Genomic DNA, 17,716 nt, shown 5'->3' on the forward strand with positions numbered 1-17,716 from the left:
ATTACATGAGAGAGCAAGGAAGTAAAATCTGACTAAAAGGGTAATTGCTTTTCATTCAAGCTCCCAAGACAATGATTCCATTATTAATATTAAAGAGTCATGCCTTCTCTTTCAAGTTTGGCTGGAGAAAAAGAGTGGCATAACTATCAACTAAGCAAAACCTTCTGAAGAAAAAGATAGAGAACTACACCTTTAACACAAACAGATTCTAGAAAAATAAGAAGTCTCCTTTATATAAACCAGATTAAAAAAAAGAAAAAACACCAAACCAAATGAGCAATTGACCAAAAACGGAAGAAAAAAAATCACCAAAGGGAAAAAAAAATAAGTACAAACCACAACCCACAACCTAAAATTCCCATTTAAACAAAGATATAGCAAAACTTCAAGATAAAAAGCTTCTTTTCATGGTTCAGGTTATGTGTTTACATCTCAAGAGAATAAGATGACTAAAAGCATGGAATATGAAACACTAAGTAAAAAACTAGCATTTGGTCTTCCCTGAACAAGTCTTTTTTTTTTTTTTTTTTTTTTTAAGAAAAGTGCAAAGACAACAGAAACTACCACCAAGTTCAGTGTTTCACAACTTCCATATCCTACATATCTCACTGTATAAAATAAAAATACATCACAAAAACACCATTTAAAACAACTTCAGAACTACACTTCACATTGCCCATAATCCTGAAGAGCAAATGAGCAAATGATGCCCACCTACATGAACTGTAATTAAAACCAATACTTCATCTTACAGCATGTATTTAAAGAAACATATTTTAGGCTTTCAGAAGTCTTCAGAGAACTGAAACAACAGGTTCTGAAATTCCTGATGGATTGCATTGTACTATTGTCATATTTTTCATGAACAGTAGTTACACATGAGATTTAGATGTCACCATGAAGATACTGAAAAGAATAAAGATTTCCACAATAAAAGCTGCTTCTTACAATCTCCCTAGTGTAGTGGGTTTTGGTTTATGCTGCCCTTACTGTAAATATTTCATGATCCTTATAGACTTTTTACAAGGATGTTTTGCTTTAAAATAAAATCCAACAAGTATATATCGTTTTCTTGTATATATGAAAAACTGTAAGCTTGAGAGGAACAGAAATATACATTTGCATAGAACAGGACAACAAATTTCTGTAATGGCAAATTTATTTTGCATTATTTTACTCCATCCTTCAGTACAAAATCTTCCATCTTCCAGATGAGATTGGAAAAACAGGGATTTCAAGGGTTTATCAGCTATTGTCCTTGATGGAGCTGCAGAAACTTTTGCTTGTGGAAATATTTTTGAGAAGCAGATAACTTGCAGTGACACTGGTGTACAGAATGTTTCCAAACTCTGTTCTAGCCTTCACAGAACTTCCCTACACAACATTGAGAAGATTTTACTTAACACACTAATAGAAAAGGAACCAAACAGACTGAAAAGTAGACAACACCAGATAAAACACACAGCATCAGTAAGAGCACTCTAAGTCTTATTTTAGCAGCTGTGTTCGCTCTTGGCTGCAGAATCACAGCCAGCACCTGTAATTTCCAAAGCAATAAGCATGAATGATCAGAGTGGAATGCCTAGGCAACAGGTCACATTATTAAAGGGCAGAAGAATAAACACAGCTAAATACTACCTACTGGAAGCTAAGAAAAACTATTAAGAGAAAAAGAAGGTGACTTAAAGCTGGGAGAAGAGGACAAACACATGAAAAGCTAACACCTTCAAAGGGAAAGATCCATATTCTAGGCAAGCAATAATCTGTAACATAGAGTACATAGCACACTCACTAGGAAGTCTACAGCAGCAATTTGAGGCTCAGATTCAAAGCAGAGTTCTGTAGTTTAAAACAGCCTTTCTTCACAAACATTAAAAAAATTCCTAACTAAATTTCAAAGACAGTAGGATAGAACCTTGACATACCTTCTCCCTTACAACCATATCAAAGAACCAAAGCATAACACTCCTCCCAAAAGGAGCTAGACTATACATCAGAGAACTTGCTCTTCAATTAGAAAAGCTTGAAAACTCAGATTTCTCATATTTTTATTGAAATATTTGCCATAAAATTTCATTTGAAATGAGTGATTACCACAAACACAAAAATTTTGAAGAGGAAACAATTAAAACAACTTCCCTACTCAGGCTTAGGAGCTATTTTTCCCCAAGACACTCTCCACCTTTAGAAAGCACCTAACACACCACAAAGTCACCATGTGTTTGACCATTCTGGATAAATATGTTCTCCATTGGCAGATGCACAGCAGCAGGAGCCACTAACAGAGCTCCAGAAGGGCATAACAGAGGTGCTGGTATAGTATAGATTTGTTGTATAGATTTGCAGTGTTTTCATAACAGGCTACAGTCTTGCTTTTCATTCTTTTCCTGCTCATCACAGCTATCATCTCACTCAGGGTCTTATTATACAAACAGGTATAAGTACATAGAGACAAAATTCATCCTCAGCCTCATTTCCCCACACACATTAATACCTATTGGTATGACCACTACCATACTCAGCAGAAACAGGGGAGGAGGAAACTCCACTACAGAAGTCAAAGCTATGGCGCTGAGGGGAGAAAAGCAGAGTAAAGATTACTTGTACCTTACATAATCTGTCTCAGTGTGTCAAGCAGAAAATCGCCTTCCATCAATTTTCAAATATTCACAGCATAAACATAACCACCTGCACCTTCCCACATGCTTCCTCTGCACTACAAGTTGTGCCCATAAGCTGCCACACACTTTGGGAGCTGCAGCCAAAAAGGATAGATATAAGGGATTGTACCTGTAACATAACTGTAAAAGGAGGGAATAAATAGCACAGCACTATATGGCACAGAACTGAAGACACAGCAAGCAAATCCAACTGGAAGCCTTTGATTACACAGGGCCATTCCTCTCTCACTTTACCAGAAATGGAGGGGAGACTGATGGGGGATTTTGGAAGTCCAAATTCAAGCCACAGATGCAAACATGCAGTGCATCCTCTCTCTCAGGGAACGTGACATTCACAAGGATGTCACCTAGAACCAAGACCACCAGAAAATGAAAGTTACCTCTGCAGGTAACACCTGTTCCAAAACATGACTGGCCTCCCAGGTCCATCCTCACTTCCATCCCTCAAAGCTCCTGCTACAAAACACAGCCAGTGTAACCATCCTGTCCTCTTTTCCCAAACACATGCCTGTTTGTATTCTTCTCCCACATCATCCCTCTCCCTGCCATATAACCGCGTAGCCCTGTGACAGTGCTGTCACTGCTAAGAGCAATTACTGAGCTCAGTACCGCACTGGCAAGACCTCAGGACTAAAGCCTGTCAAGGCTTACTTTGGCTGAACTCCTGACCTCCTGCAACTGCTCCTTGATTTAGCTGTGACAGCAATTTCTCCAATTAACCAGGTGCCTATGCCCCATTGGTGCTACTGTTGTTTACCTGGGCATGCTGCAAGCACAGTTTCATATAGAATCAGTGACAAACAGTCACTGCACAGAATGAGATAATCACAAGTCCACAACAATAATGCAGTGTAGAGAAATACAGGCCTGGAATGGGAGCAGTGGCCTTGGGAAGGGAAGGGACAGGACACAGCAGGCACAGGCACATGCGATAAACAGAGATGGCTTCTACAGACTCGGCACAGAACGCCCCACAACTTGAGAGACGCTGGCTAAAAGAAACACAGACCGGAACAAAATTGGCTTTGGGGGTAACAAACAAGAAAGAAATAGTATTTAATGCACAGTGCCTTCCTCTTATTCAGATGTACTGTGGAGCTAGCTAACCACAGAGCTTCATGGAATAACCAGTGAGGAGCAAAGTCACATAACCAAGCACATAAAATGATCTCAAGTGGATCCTAGAGTGAGGAAGATGAAAGCACAACCATGAGCAATCACACGCAGCCAGTGAAGGACACCTGAGGCTGACAGCTCTCTGTATCAGCTCACCACCAGCACCAGGATAAAACCACTGACCTTAGGACTTGGCAAGAGGGAGCACAACTACTGTAACTGCACTATTATTCTTTCTTTTTTGCAACATTAAGATCTGATGTAATAATAATTAGGCTCTCAAGATTTCAACTATTCCAACAAGAAATTCTTGACCTTTTCTTTAAGGTATGCTTCCATTTTTAGACATTTTGTGTTCACATGGCCACACCAGAGAGGCCTGTGCTCAATAATTCACACAGAAAAATATGTGCAGAGACACAAAGAGAGAACGAAGCATCCAGCAGGTGCCAAGACTCTCAAAGCGTTCCCTGCTCACCAGCCACTAGCCCTGAAACAGCCCCAAGAAGCAGAGTTTCAGTACCCAAAGGCTCTTCCATGCACTTGGCATCTACCACACTGCGTACAAAGACGGGCACTAGGTCTTCTTTCCTTTAGAGCACAAATGTCCAACCCTTCCCTCTTCTTTCTCAAGTCACACTCAACTCACCTCCTCACCAGAGCTGCTCCCTCCTCACCAGAGCTATTCCTGTCAAATACAGCTCATGAAACAAGTTGATAACGATACTGGAAAGCAACACATATGGTATGGCAAAAGGCATCAGGAAAAACAGACAGAAAGGAAAATACCTCATTGAGAAAACGCTCACTACCCAGAAAGGACCGGTGAAACTGAAACAGTTTATACCCTAATGTGATACAGAGTAACAGCCTTAAGTAAGCATCAATACATGCTTAAGTAATAAATTCTTAGAGATGAAATAGTATTTTGTGACACAGCTGTCATGTGGAGAACTTCCAGAGGAGAAACACTTAATGTCTCAGAGAAAAAACGTTGTAGTTTCTAGTTCATACACGTTTAAAGACATCAGTTTTCATTTAACTACCTGTCACTATCAAAAACTAAAACCACTCTTTGAACTGATAGTTTCTTTGTATTATTACTTTAGAGTGACAAGTAAAAATATATTCTCTCCTGCTAGTGTATATATATACATAATGTCATTCGGTCAGCATTCCATATGGTTAATACAGCTGCCTTCATAGGAAACTCTTCGGCACAAAAAAGTTCACAGATGGGGCATTGTCCACGACGATAGGAATATAGGGAGAGAGGCGACTCTCCTATCAAATAACCACTAAAATATCCATCATTTTCATTTATTAGGCAAGCGCATAAAACATGTAGATATCAGTGTCACAGCACGATCTATAGCACTAACGCCCAGTGAGAGATAAAAAATAATTAAGAAACCCACATATGAATCACTTCAATTGCACTAAGCAGCTATTTTTTAGCTGGAAATCGAGCTGCCTGCCCCTTCACGGACAAACACACGCACGGCCAGGCCGAGCCGGGCCTGGCGCGCCCCGCCTGCGATGAGGCCGCGAGCCCCGGCCGGGCCCGGCGCCTGACTCAGCGCCGTGTGGGCCGTGTCACGCCGCCGCGGGCGGCCCGGCGCGGGGGTCCCCGCGGCGAGACGGGGGAATGGGAGGGGGTTTCCCCGCATCCCTCACCTCTCCTCGTTCCGGTTCTTCTGCTTCTTGCCCATGGCGGCGGCACCGGCGCGCGCGACCCCTCAGCGCTGACCGCGCGCCGCCCCGCGCACCGCCCCGCGCATATGGCACCGCCGCGCGCCGCGCACGCGCCCGCCCCGCCCCCAGCCCCGCCCCGCCCGCGCCGCGGACCTCCGCGCGCCAGCGCCTCCTGCCGGCCGGAGGGGGAACGGGGCCGGCGCCGGCTGCTCTCGGGTGCTCCGGACAGCGACCGGCCGCGAGAAACCGGCTTTGTTCGCCTCACTTTGGACGTTGGGCAGCCTCCGGAAACGCCTAAGTGACGCCACGAATCTTGTAGCTCGGTCCTCAGGCAGCCCTGCGAAATGGCTAACTGATACCCCCACTCTGCAGTTTCCCTCCAGCCTTCCTGCCTTTCCAGAGGCCCCAGGACGTCCTGGCAGGATTGTGGCCCGTTTGGCCATGAAACCTGACTGATAGTCAAAATAAACACGTTTGAAAAGTTTTACCTTGAGGCAAATGGGATAGCTAAGCCAAACTGGGGGAATGAAGAGGCTGAGGGGGAGGTTTTCATGGAGCAAGGCAGTAGTACAGTGACCAGGGAGTCATTTTGGTGCGGGACTTGCCCGGGACACGTCCCCCAGCCCTTCACGGGGCTCTGCCGGTCCGTCACCCCCAGCACCTCCCCGCCTACCTTGTAGGCGAAGTGTAACCAGCGTACGATCTCTCCTGAGGTGACTGGCCTTCGACCTAGCAGGGGGGCCTAGGAGGCAGCACTGAGTTTATGGCAGCGACCTAATGGAGCTCCCACCAGGCATTTAAAGTACGGTAATTCCTTCCCCGCTGCCAGATTTCCTCAGTGTACAATGCTTTCCCTCCCACTCCCCTCCAAGGAGCCCAGGGAGCAGATGCTGCGCTCTCTCACAGGAGCGCCGGAGGAGGAGGAGGTGGCCGATGTCCGCAGAGATAGCGAGGCAACAAGCACCGTGTATTGGGGCAGAGGGGCTTCAGGGGCGACCTCACCTTCTTGTGGCCACTTTCATCCGGAGCAAAGCAGGATGGAGCAGAAATAACAACTCTCACAGGCAGCACAGACATCATTTCATGTATTTATTTAATAGACTTTGAGAGCTACACGTGTTCTGTTGTTGTCATCACCCTGCCACCGTAACTCCTTTGGTCAACAGAGCAAGGCTCACTGTTCTCTACACCTTTCAGCCTCAGGATCCCCAGCGCCATACTGCTTCGCTCCCTAGCACTCTGACTTCTTACTTCCCTTTGCCTTTATACAGCTGTAGCTCCTTATCAGTCTCTCCCACCCATGCTCCCGGCCCACTGCAGATAAGGCCGAGTTTATCTTCCCACCGCACCTTCCCCGTCTTCGCACTTCGGTACCGAGGAGCCAGATTTCCAAGAAAGAAGAAAGCAGAACACGTGTGTTGCGTTTTGGGTTTTTCGGGGGATTGGTGGTTTGGGGATTTTTGTTGTTGTTGCTGCTGTTTGCTTTCTAAAAAAACCCACGCTTTAATATCCCATTATTTATATGAGTGGATCTTTCAGCGCACTTGCATAAGAAGCAAAGAGACGGCGAGCCGCAGCTGCCGGCACAGCCCGGTTCTCGGTGAGCCCGCCGGGGCTGCGCAGCCCCTGCAGCGTGACTTACCTCACGCCATCGCTCCGGGGCCGGGGCCCGGGCCCGGCCCCGCCGCTCTCGACCGCCACACGCCCGCCGGGACCTCATGCCCAACCCTGAGAAGGAATCCCCGACGGAGCAGCGGCGGGCGCCGCCACAGTTCAGAGCAGCCTACGGGAGAGGAAACTGCCTTAGAGGCGGGGGGCGTGTCCTGCCCCGCCTCTCGCGGCCAAGCCCTGCCCCACGCAAGCACGGCGGGATAGGGAACTGCAGGGCGCCAGCAGGCGGGTGCTGCTGGCGGAGGCGGGGACACCTCGGGGCGGAGCTGCGGCGGCGCGGAGGGTGGAACTCCCCCAGTCCGCGGCTCCCACCCGCAGGTGCGGCCTACACACGTACACACACAGACACAGACACACAGATACACACAGACACACACGCGCACACACGCGTACGTACCCGGCACGGGGCGCACGCGCGCCAGCGGGGCGCCAGCCCGCGGCCAGTCAGCGCGTCGGGACAGTTCCGCGGGTGCGCGCGCGGCCTCCCGCAGGGGCGCGTGCCCGCTTTGGCGGCCAATCAGCGCGTCGGGGGGAGTTCCACGCGCGCGCGGTGCGCCCTGCACTCACTCTCGCGATAGCGGCGGAGGGGCGCGGCCGGCGCGCGAGGAAGCGGAGGGTGAGCGGCGGGTGCCGGGAATAGGTTGGGGTCGGGGTCGTGGTTGCGGCCGCGGGCGGCGACACCGCCAGCACCGAGCCCGGGGCAGGGCGGGCGGCGCCCCGCCCCTGGCGAGTCCGTCCTGAGCCGGGTGCGTGCATTGTCTGTGGCGCTGTGTGTAGCCAGCCCGCGGAGGAAGGCGCGCGGCGCCTGCGCAGTGTCCGCGCCGTGAGCCGCCCCGCTCGTCCGGGACCCCGGCGCCGCTTCCCGGCCGAGCGGCGGAACCGCGGCCCCGCCGGCCGCGCCGAGGCTCCCGGCTCCGTAGGAAAAGCCTCTTGGCATGTGGGGTTCCGCGGCTTGGGAGCCGGGAGAGCGCTGAGCACCTCGAATGGTAGTGGGGACTGGCGGGGGTCGGTCCTGCTTTCCCTCCTGATTGCTTGGAGGAGCAGCCTCCCTTCGCCCCAGCTGAGCAGGGGCTCCCCGTGCCTGGAGACCTGCTGGCCTCTGATCTCCGCCGGCAAGGTTCACATTCCCTCTGGAAACATAAGGGGGTGTGGGGGGGCAAGCAGACTTTGTGGTTAGCAGCTTTGGGAAGAGGGAGGCAGAGCGAGTGCGGCGGTGACACGCGTGGCAGCGGGCCGGGCGCTGCTGGGGCTGCGCTGTGCCCGCACTGCTGCCCTCATCTGCGAGCTTCTCCCGTCCGTGCTTAAAATGTTTCTCTTGCCTGTGTATGCACGGTGTTCCCAGAACCAGTGACGCTAGCAGTTCGCCTGCTTTGAAATACAGCCAAGAATACCCTGGAACGCAAATTCGGCACTGCAGATCCGTGGTCAGCAGGTTGAGAGTCTCAGTAGGGTGACTGTGCACTGCCACTGTTTCAGAACTGTCAGACTGATAATTTTCTGCAGTGTAAGTTTATTGGGGAGAACAGTCGATTGTGTTTTCACAATACTTCATGCACCCTGGTTAGTATTCTGTGTTTTTTGATGTGTTTGGGCAGGGAGAACTTTACAGAAAATTATTTTGGCTGTGTTTCTTCCACAGCAATTAGGTAGTGGCTTTTAAATCCTCTTGCTGGCTGCCATAGGCTGCTGTTTGCAATGGCAATTTTCTGGAACTAATTAAAGCAGTGTATTGGCCTAGAGCATTTGCTGTTGAGCACCTTGTCTTTCTTGTAGCTGAGGAGAGGAGTGTTAATTCAGATTTATATATGTTAACGTGCCTGAGGGGCCTAAAGTAATTGCATTTAAACTACTGGCACAAACTTACATACTGAGCGTTTCTTAGACTTGTTCTGAGGCATCCTTTACCTCCCCCCAGCAGCTTGGAGCTTTCCAACTGAATCTTCTTGTTTTAGAATATTTGTTAAAGTAGGTACATCTGGCTCGGGATGAGCATCATTTTGGAACTGCTGAATTTTTCTTCTTTATATTAACAAGCAGTTTTAGGTTCCTGTGCACTTTCAGTAGCTGCCTTTGGGGCCGAAATAACAGGACTTGATTTGTATCTTTGCCATCTGTGTTCATCATGAAAGTATTCTTCAAAGTGGGTTGCAATAAAGAAAAAAACTATCTGCTAACTACTCCTGTCTTCAGATAGCAGAGAACTTTGGTTTTTTGTGGTGTGAACTACAAGCAAAGAGAGATCAGAGTTTTAATTGTTTGTGTAAATTCCTTGTATGTTAATTCCTTGTATCACTGTTTCCACAGTTCTGAAGAGACCACTTTCCCTCTAAAGATGGCTGCTGATACCTCTGTTGATATCCTTCAAAAAGTTCTGGAGAATGAAATACTTCAGTCAGCCAAGGTTGTGGAAGAACATCTGGATGCTGAACTACAGAAGCTGGACCAAATGGATGAAGATGAATTGGAACGCCTTAAACAGAGGAGGCTTGAGGCCCTAAAAAAGAGCCAGCAGCAGAAACAAGTAATTTCTGTAGTACAGACTCTTGATGTGTAGAGTGTAACAGAATTTTTGGAAATTGTTTATGTGAACTAAGTGTTTTGGGGTTGTTTGGTTGGTTTTGTGGATTTTTCCCTTTCTCTCCCTTCTGCGTTTATTAATTTTAAATTATCCAGGAAAGTAAGTGTCTGTCCATGTGTGCATGCTTTGTGTTCTTTAACGGGGGAGAGAAGCACCTCTGTGATTGTTACAGTAAGGAAAGGATAAGGAGTTTCATACATAGATTTGAGTGTGTCCCTGTTTACTGAACATTGCTATCTGGAAGCATAAGTCCTGTAGGCAACCTAACCATAAGGCTTTAGGCTCCTTCTGAAGTGTCTTCCTTCTGAAGCTTCTGGATTATTACTTACAGCATGTGATATGTGCCCTCCTGTTAAGGTATTTTGTAGAAGGGCAAAATGGGATTTTTCCTTGTTTCTAGGCTGGAATCACTTGTCACACTCCTTCTGAGCCAATGAAATCTTGGCTTTGTATGACTGCTCATTTCCTCTTACAAGAAAGAAATACTCCCTTGGGACCTGACACCTCATGTCAAATGAGGTCTTTATGCTCCCTCAGAGCTCTTTTCGAATAGTTTACACCATAATTTTGGTAACATATGGTGTGAGACCTGAATTATAAGTAAGGAAGCTGTAGGTTTCTCAGCTTATTCCATCTAAGCTAACCTAAACAAGAAATTTATTATGGTGGGGGAGAAGTGGCTTGGCTGAAAGGAGATCTTGGCTGTGATGGAGTCCTTAAAAGCTGATGGCAGACTTTGAAATGGGAATGCAGTGAAATGTCATGGTGTGGCTGGGATGCTGGAGGACAGACAGTGCCAGCAGCTTTGGTCTGTAAAGACAGAAATAGAGAAAGTGGCACACTATTCACTTGTCTTCAGAAGTTCAGTTTATATTTGAGTCTAGTGTCTTCCTTTTTCAGAAGTCATAACACTTAGATGTCCTTGGATGTGAACATGTGATAGGTCTCATGCAGAAACTTCTTCATGTGTTTGGGCTTAAATCACTGTTCTCACACGCTTTCAAATGCAAATGTGGAGTAGGATACTGCTCAGTAAAAGGAGTGTGCTGTCACACTATTCCAGAATAAATCTGTGGACAGGGGAATTAATGCATAATCACTGTTGAGGGATAACTGAGTTCTTGATTTGAATCATGATGACTTCTTCATATGCTCATACTTCCATGAATTTTTAATGTATACAATATTCAGGAGAGTCTTTGTTCTATCCTAATTTAGCTTACAGGATATCTTTGGTTCGCTTGGAAACCTTTTTTTTCTTTCACCTTTTTAAGACAAAACTGCAAGATTAAGAACAGTGATTCATCTAAATTTTTTCCCCCATTGGAAAATTAAGGTTTTTGTCAAATTTTGTCATACTGCACTATTTCTAATCGTGTAGATTAGCCTGTACTTGTTTAAATACGCTGCAATTACCCTTTAGTAATGTAGAGGCTGTGAGTTTTTTCCTTTAAGGGTGTTTGTTGAAAATGTGGAAGATTAGCTCTTTGGAAACTGTGTTTGCACACTTAATCAGACAGTTATTGAAGTTACCTCTAAATTTTAGATTGTGACACTCTGTTTCTCTATCAGTGTTATGACTGATGGTGCACATGTGTTTTCTGCATGATTTTCTGTGAGCCTGGTTCATGTTAAGATCCCTTCAGTGTATATTTGATAGGTAAACATCATTTGTTGCAGATGAGTTAGTAGGCTTTTTCTCTCACTGATTTTTTAAGAGTTTTTATTGTATTCTTTGAACTACTCTTGTCTTACTGAGAGGCTGCATTGCAGAATTTTATGTAGCTCTGTACAAGATTTGTATTTACAAATAAGTAAGGTGGCCTTATCTTTGTATCTTTAAAACAAAACTAAAGGGGAGGAAGTAATTCATTTCTCCACTACTGTATGAAATGGGTTTTCACTGCAGGCCTCCTCTTCCATTTTCTAAAAGCTGTAGAGTTTGTACCACAGATAGACTAACAACCTCCATACTAATTATTTGCTCTCATGTTTTTCAAGGAGTGGCTTTCAAAAGGACATGGAGAATACAGAGAAATCCCAAGTGAGAGAGACTTTTTCCAAGAAGTCAAAGAAAGTAAAAATGTGGTTTGCCATTTCTATAGAGATACAACATTCAGGTATAGTAACTAAGCTGTGCTGAAGAAACTTTTGTTTAAAGATGTCTACAAAAACAAATGTGTTTTTTGTTCTTTCAAATCTTAGTCATGAACAAGCATTTTTAGAAGTATTCACATTGCTTCATTACAAATCTCAGTCACTTTTCAAGACATTTGATTTTTTTTTTATGTATTTTTCCACTTCAGTTAATCTGAACATGATTGGATAACAATTCATATTCTGCTACATAGTTGATTAGAACACAGATGTTTAACCTCTTTGACAGTATTTGAGCGAGTGCTGTGTTTCATTATTGATTTAGTTTGAGGCAGTTGGATCTGTAAATGTAGACCATACAAGAGCAGCCTTTCAAAAAGATGGCTTTGGTTACTCCAGATCTGTGTGGTTCTGGCAAACAGGAAAATATGCCCTAAATCTTGTCTAGACATCTTGAGAATTTAACCTTTTACTTTGAAAGGATCAGTTGCAGCTGCTTTCCCTTTGTGCCTATGCCTTTGTGATTCTGTCACTTTTTTTAGAGTGTGAGACACCAAGATCTGAGACTATGTGGTGACTCAGAATAGGAACCCAAACTAAGATGTCCCACTTCCTTGGAAGAATTTTGGAAGTTCTGGGCTGTAGGCTGTTCCTCATTGGGTCTCTCAATGTGTTCTGTTAAAATGCAGTAACAAAGTAGAGTAGTTTATTGAAGGAGGAGCCAGTTGTCCTGGTTTTGGTTCTTTGGGGTTTTTTTTCCCCCCAAAGGTGTTATGTTCTCCCTAGCTTATAGAATATAAACTGAAACATCTTCCATGTGAGAAATTGAAAGAGGTTAAGGCTGGATTTTGCAGTGAGGTATCTGTGTCCTACATTTCCTACGTGTTTAAAGCAGTTGTGTTTGGCTAGTTTTTACTCAAGAGGGTGAAAGGCTATCACTGCAAATAAAGTAGCTTAGGACAGGTTTTGGTTCTTGTTTCTTGAATCAGCAAAGTGTGTAGGCTCAGACAGGAAAAAGAACTACTGAGAAAGTGCTTTGTAAAGTGTGTCATGCTGACAAACAGGTTGAAGCTCATGTGTTGGGTTTACCAAACACCTTATCAAGTTGCTTTCATCTTTGCCCAGTCCAGCTTTTTTGATCTGTTCAGCTCTCCTCTCAAGTTTAAGGACAGTCACATCACAGAGTTCATGCAGCTGAGCCAACCCACTTCAAGAAGGCTATCCAGAAAGCTGAGATTGCAGGTGATGAGTCCATGAATCTCGCTGGTCTGACAAGTATTTTGGGAGTTCACATCACTGCCCCATGGCTGAAAAACTGTAGTTATATGCTCACTCCTATTCCGTGGCAACAGAGAAGCCAAGTATTTTTGCCTTTAGCACTATTGTGCAAAGCAGTCTGTGCAAATCACTTTTTTTTACTTACACTGAGTTACTGCATCTCAGCTGTGAAGGTAGTGACTGCAAAAATCCAGAACACTAACACATTGAGAGTACTTCTCTGAAGAAATCTTCTACAGAGAAATTTTTCCAGTTGACAGGCAGTGAAGCTCGAGCTGGAAGAATAGAAAGAACTGTCATCAGTAAGTGCAGGCCTCCAGAAATGAGGGTGAGGCTTCCAGGTGTACGGAAGGTAATTAGGAAGAAATTAGAGAAAGGGATGGTATAATTATACAGTAGAGATGCTCCAAGCTGTTCCACTATTAGTCATTAAATCCAGCTACCTCTGAAACATAGTTTGTCTTGAAACTAAATTCTCTGTTACAGAGGTAATGTCTATATTACCATGATAGAACTAGTTCTTTACTGCTCCTTTCAAACTTCCTCTCAAATGCATATTCGTCAGCTTATTCCTTCTAACACTTTATATATTTTGGGTTAATTTTTCCACAGGTGCCAAATAATGGACAAACATTTGACTGTATTGGCAAAAAAGCACATTGAGACAAAATTCTTGAAATTAAATGCTGAAAAATCTCCTTTCTTGTGCGAAAGACTGCGCATCAAAGTAATTCCCACTCTAGCACTAATAAAAGATGGGAAAACACAGGACTACGTCGTGGGCTTCACTGACCTTGGTAACACTGATGACTTCACTACAGAAACCTTAGAATGGAGATTAGGCTGTGCAGATGTAATTAATTACAGGTAATTAAGTCTTTTGTGATTCCTTTGTTTTCAGATTAAGTACAAAGAGAATGACCTTGCAGACAGGGGAATCTGAAAGGTTGTAATTTTATTATGTTGTATGCTAAAAAAGACATGTAAGAGTTTAATATAGTTACTTAATCTGTGTGCTTCATCAAGGGAAAGAAGATAATCTCTTTGGCAAAGTATTGAGACATTGTAATGAGTGTTGAGGTGTCCTTTTTTTAGAGTAATAAAAATAAACCCAGTTCTTGTCATGAGGTGTATGGAGTAGCAGTGATGCTCTGATATGGCTTCAGTGTTGTGCATGTAATGTAACCCTATAGCATCTAGAGATGCTTCATGTCACAGTTGCAATGCAGTGAAGTCTGAGCATTTTTCATCCACGTCAGAGAAAACTCAGCAAGTCATCCTTAAACTGCATCTAAGTCAGTATTACATACATGAATGTACCTTTTTCTTCAACAAACTGTAGTGAAAATGGAAAATAATTCGAATAAGTGTAAATAAACTGAGTAACAGTACAATATAATCATCATAAGTACCTTGTTAAAGACTACAGAACAAAAGGCAGAAGAACATATCTGTCACCACAATTGCCTAACTTTACTGGAGAATTATTTACCAAAATTCTGCTTTCCTTTCCAGCGTGGTTCAAGTGTCATCTCTCGTTTTAGGTTAATTTTGCTGTATTGTTTTGAATGTTTTTAGTGCACTTTTAAAATTTAAATTTCATTACCTAATTTATTTAAATGTCTAATGAAGTAAAATTTTGGCAAGAAGTATTGTATCTTAAAGCCAAAGAAACTACTAGTCAATTTGGCTTAGTAGCTGTTGAACTTTGGGTGAAATGACTGAAACTTACAATTTTAAAACAACTGGTATTTCCCAGTTCAGTGAAAAGCAAAGCTTGGATGCAACAGCCTTTTATGGGAAAAATCCTTCACTGGAGTTGTATCAAGCACCGCTGAATTTGCTAAATGCTGATTCATTGGCTTATGGCATAATGTTACTTCTACTTGACTCTACTAGTACTGTGTATTTGTTCTTAGCTCCTTGTGGAGTGGGGGAATTTTGTTCTTCGTTCCTTTTGGCAGACCCTGGCTTTGCAATGCAAGCCACATTTCCAAACTGTTCTGAAACAGTTCCCACTTCCCTCTTTCTGGAGTTCCTGAAAAGGGCATAGGCCTCCTCAGAGCTTAGAAATAGTTCTTTTCCTTCAACCTGTGGGATGGTAAAAGGGTATACTTTATTTAGGGGAAAAACTGTTCAGATCAGATTATTTGCCCAAAATCAGGATTCAAGTGGTATGTTAACATATGTGATTAAGTTGCAATCTGTGAGCTGTATATTTAGGATTAATATCAGCAAAAGAGTATTAACATTTTGTAAAGAACTACAAATTTCTAAACACCCCTTTATAGCTAATTGCAGAAGGTTTCAACTGTTGTAATTGCTCGCTCACTCACTCACTTGGATGCAAACCCCTCACAGGTCATGTGAGCAAAAGCAGGGCACACCCTTTCCTGAGCAGCCAGAGGGGATTCCCCTCCTTGCACAACCCTGCTGGAAGAGAAGTAGGTGCTCCAGTTTCATGTGAAACCTGCTGCTTCCAACAGGGAACACAGGCCCATTCCCGTGGATGCACATGCTGCTGAGAGAGCCCCTGCAGGATCATGGGGGCACTCTGAGGTGTGAGTTCCTGCAGGGAAGAGATAGCAGAGATAGCACAAGGTGCCTTCTGGCAAACCCCAGTTCTGACTCCAGAATCCTTGTTAGCAACATTTTAGCTTCTTTTGTGCTGGTGCTTCCTCACCTGTTTTGAAAAGTCTCTCTGTAATTCCCTAATTACAGTTAATCTGACAGACTGTTGTCTTTAGCATGATGAGTTTGCAGGAAAAGCCTTTTCATTTTACAGCTCCATTTACAGGTGCTGTTTACTTTCACACTCCTGTTTGAACTCGAGTTATCCAGGCCATTTTGACCAGGATGTGCTATACTAGCAACACCACAGTGCTGCTTAGGGTACAAGTAGGCATTGTGTTCTCTTAGACTGTGTTTTTCTGTAGAAACAGGTCATTAGACATGATGCTTACTGTCTGGATGAATATGGCTTTAATCAACTTGTCTTACCCTTTTTCTGTAGTGGAAACTTGATGGATCCACCTTTTCAAAGTCAAAAGAAATATGGAACAAGCTTTACAAAGCTGGACAAGAAGACCATCAGAGGAAAGATATATGATTCAGATTCTGATGATGACTAGAAGAGCCGCTAAATATATTTGTAAATCATCTTTTGTTTATGCGTGGTACATTTCTAAGAATGTTTTTTATAAAGCTTACTGCTTTTCATTACATCTGCACATAATTCTCATTTTTCTATACAGTTTTATACAACTGAGTCACAGCAGGAAAAAGCTTAAGTATTTTTTTTCCTCTTTTGGAAGTCATTTGTAATTTGAAAATCTTAGTCCTTCTAACTAAATGACATGGCAAATGATGAACTTAAGCCCTTTGTCTTAAGTATAAGTTTATGAAATGTTTTGAAGTAACTTAGAAACTGCTGTATGAAGTCAGACCAAAGGTCCCTCTGGCCCAGGATCCGGTCTCAGTGGCTAAAAGGAGATGCACAAGGAAGAATGCAAACAGGGTGACCAGATAGCAATGCTTCCCCACAGTCTACTTTAAGTAATCTGTGGCTTAGGGAACACCATATCTGAGAGCGTTTGCTGCTTAAAATAATAGAAGAAAAATCTCTTTAAATCCTCTTTTAACCCTTTAAATCATAGTATCCAGGCATCCACATCATGTGGCAAGGAGGTCACAGTTTAACTGTGCTGTGTGAGGAACTACTTCTTATTGTTTTCATTGAATCTAACAAGGTTTTTTTTCTGTTTTTCATTATTAAAGGAGATAACATTCACTTCTAAAAAAGATTGTTCTTTATAAGTTCCTCTTCCAGTTGTCTTTTTATATTTATTATTACTTACAGTATCAGTAAAGCACCACAAAAGTATTAGTAAAAAAATTGTGCATTTTAACAAATTGCTTTTCTTATGGTGCCATATCATGCCATTGAATAAATTAACTGCATTGCACTGTAAGTTGTAAAAACAGTCATAACTTCTGTGAATTCTGAAATAGATGGCCAAGAGAAATGCCCTTTTACCATCTACGAATGCTGCATGTCAGAGCTGATACAGCAGGCAATAGCACATAGCAACAAGCATATTGAAAACAGCCTTGTTCACGGGTTTGTATCATTCTGTGGTTGTGAATGTGTGGATTTTATAGCAGATGCTTTGTACAAGAGAGTAGAATAGAGAAAAGTATTTGGGAGAAACCTTGATCGTTAAGTTTAGATATAGTGCCGCATACTGTGTACTGTTCTTCAGTGATGGACAGAATTTTTGAGATCTTCCTTGGACACAATGTAAAATTCCTGGCTAGGAGAACCATTGATGGGTTTCTTTTTCATTTTCAGAAAAATTGTTTGCTTTGTGCTGAAGGATCCTTTTGAGGTGGTACTTTGAACCCAGTTGGTCCAAGTAGCAGTGAAGTGGGTCTAGCCAATCTTGCTGCCTTGTAGTAGAGAACACTTGTGATTGGGCCAGCCCAGCAATATATCTCTTTAAGTTTAAAAAATTATATTTTATTTCTGTTCATGTACATTGAAATAAAATTATTTTAATTCTAATGTTGACTACTGTATCCTTTCAAAGAAGATCTAGGT

General features: G+C 43.6%; 2 protein-coding genes across 10 annotated transcripts in view; one reads left to right on the forward strand and one right to left on the reverse strand.

Moving 5' to 3' along the window:
- Window positions 1-7,356, reverse strand: part of EIF5B (eukaryotic translation initiation factor 5B) — a 37,852-nt gene extending 30,496 nt beyond the window's left edge. Inside the window, exon 1 of one of the 4 annotated variants that reach the window (XM_071430824.1) lies at window positions 7,135-7,356. Coding sequence is in view for 2 of the 4 variants with exons in the window: in XM_071430816.1 (XP_071286917.1) it covers window positions 5,475-5,509 (35 nt within the window). In the remaining 2 variants the exon portion in view is untranslated. The other 3 variants (XM_071430817.1, XM_071430825.1, XM_071430816.1) reach the window with 3 other exon arrangements.
- Window positions 7,357-7,629: 273 nt separating this feature from the next.
- TXNDC9 (thioredoxin domain containing 9) lies at window positions 7,630-17,680 on the forward strand. 6 transcript variants are annotated; one of them, XM_071430835.1, is made up of 6 exons: window positions 7,648-7,779; window positions 8,506-8,723; window positions 9,468-9,684; window positions 11,743-11,861; window positions 13,729-13,983; window positions 16,130-17,680. In XM_071430835.1, the coding sequence occupies exons 3-6, from the start codon at window positions 9,496-9,498 to the stop codon at window positions 16,245-16,247; spliced, it is 681 nt and encodes a 226-aa protein (XP_071286936.1). In that variant the 5' UTR covers window positions 7,648-7,779; window positions 8,506-8,723; window positions 9,468-9,495; the 3' UTR covers window positions 16,248-17,680. The 6 variants fall into 6 exon arrangements, with proteins under 6 accessions (XP_071286939.1, XP_071286936.1, XP_071286941.1 ...); XM_071430836.1 differs by lacking the exon at window positions 7,648-7,779 and adding an exon at window positions 7,802-7,909; XM_071430838.1 differs by lacking the exon at window positions 8,506-8,723 and having other exon boundaries at window positions 7,630-7,779.
- The last annotated feature ends 36 nt before the right edge of the window (window positions 17,681-17,716 follow it).

Source organism: Agelaius tricolor, unplaced genomic scaffold, assembly GCF_023055355.1.
Source record: "Agelaius tricolor isolate 1412-34295 unplaced genomic scaffold, bAgeTri1.0.p SCAF_7, whole genome shotgun sequence".
Taxonomy (NCBI): Eukaryota; Metazoa; Chordata; class Aves; order Passeriformes; family Icteridae; genus Agelaius; species Agelaius tricolor.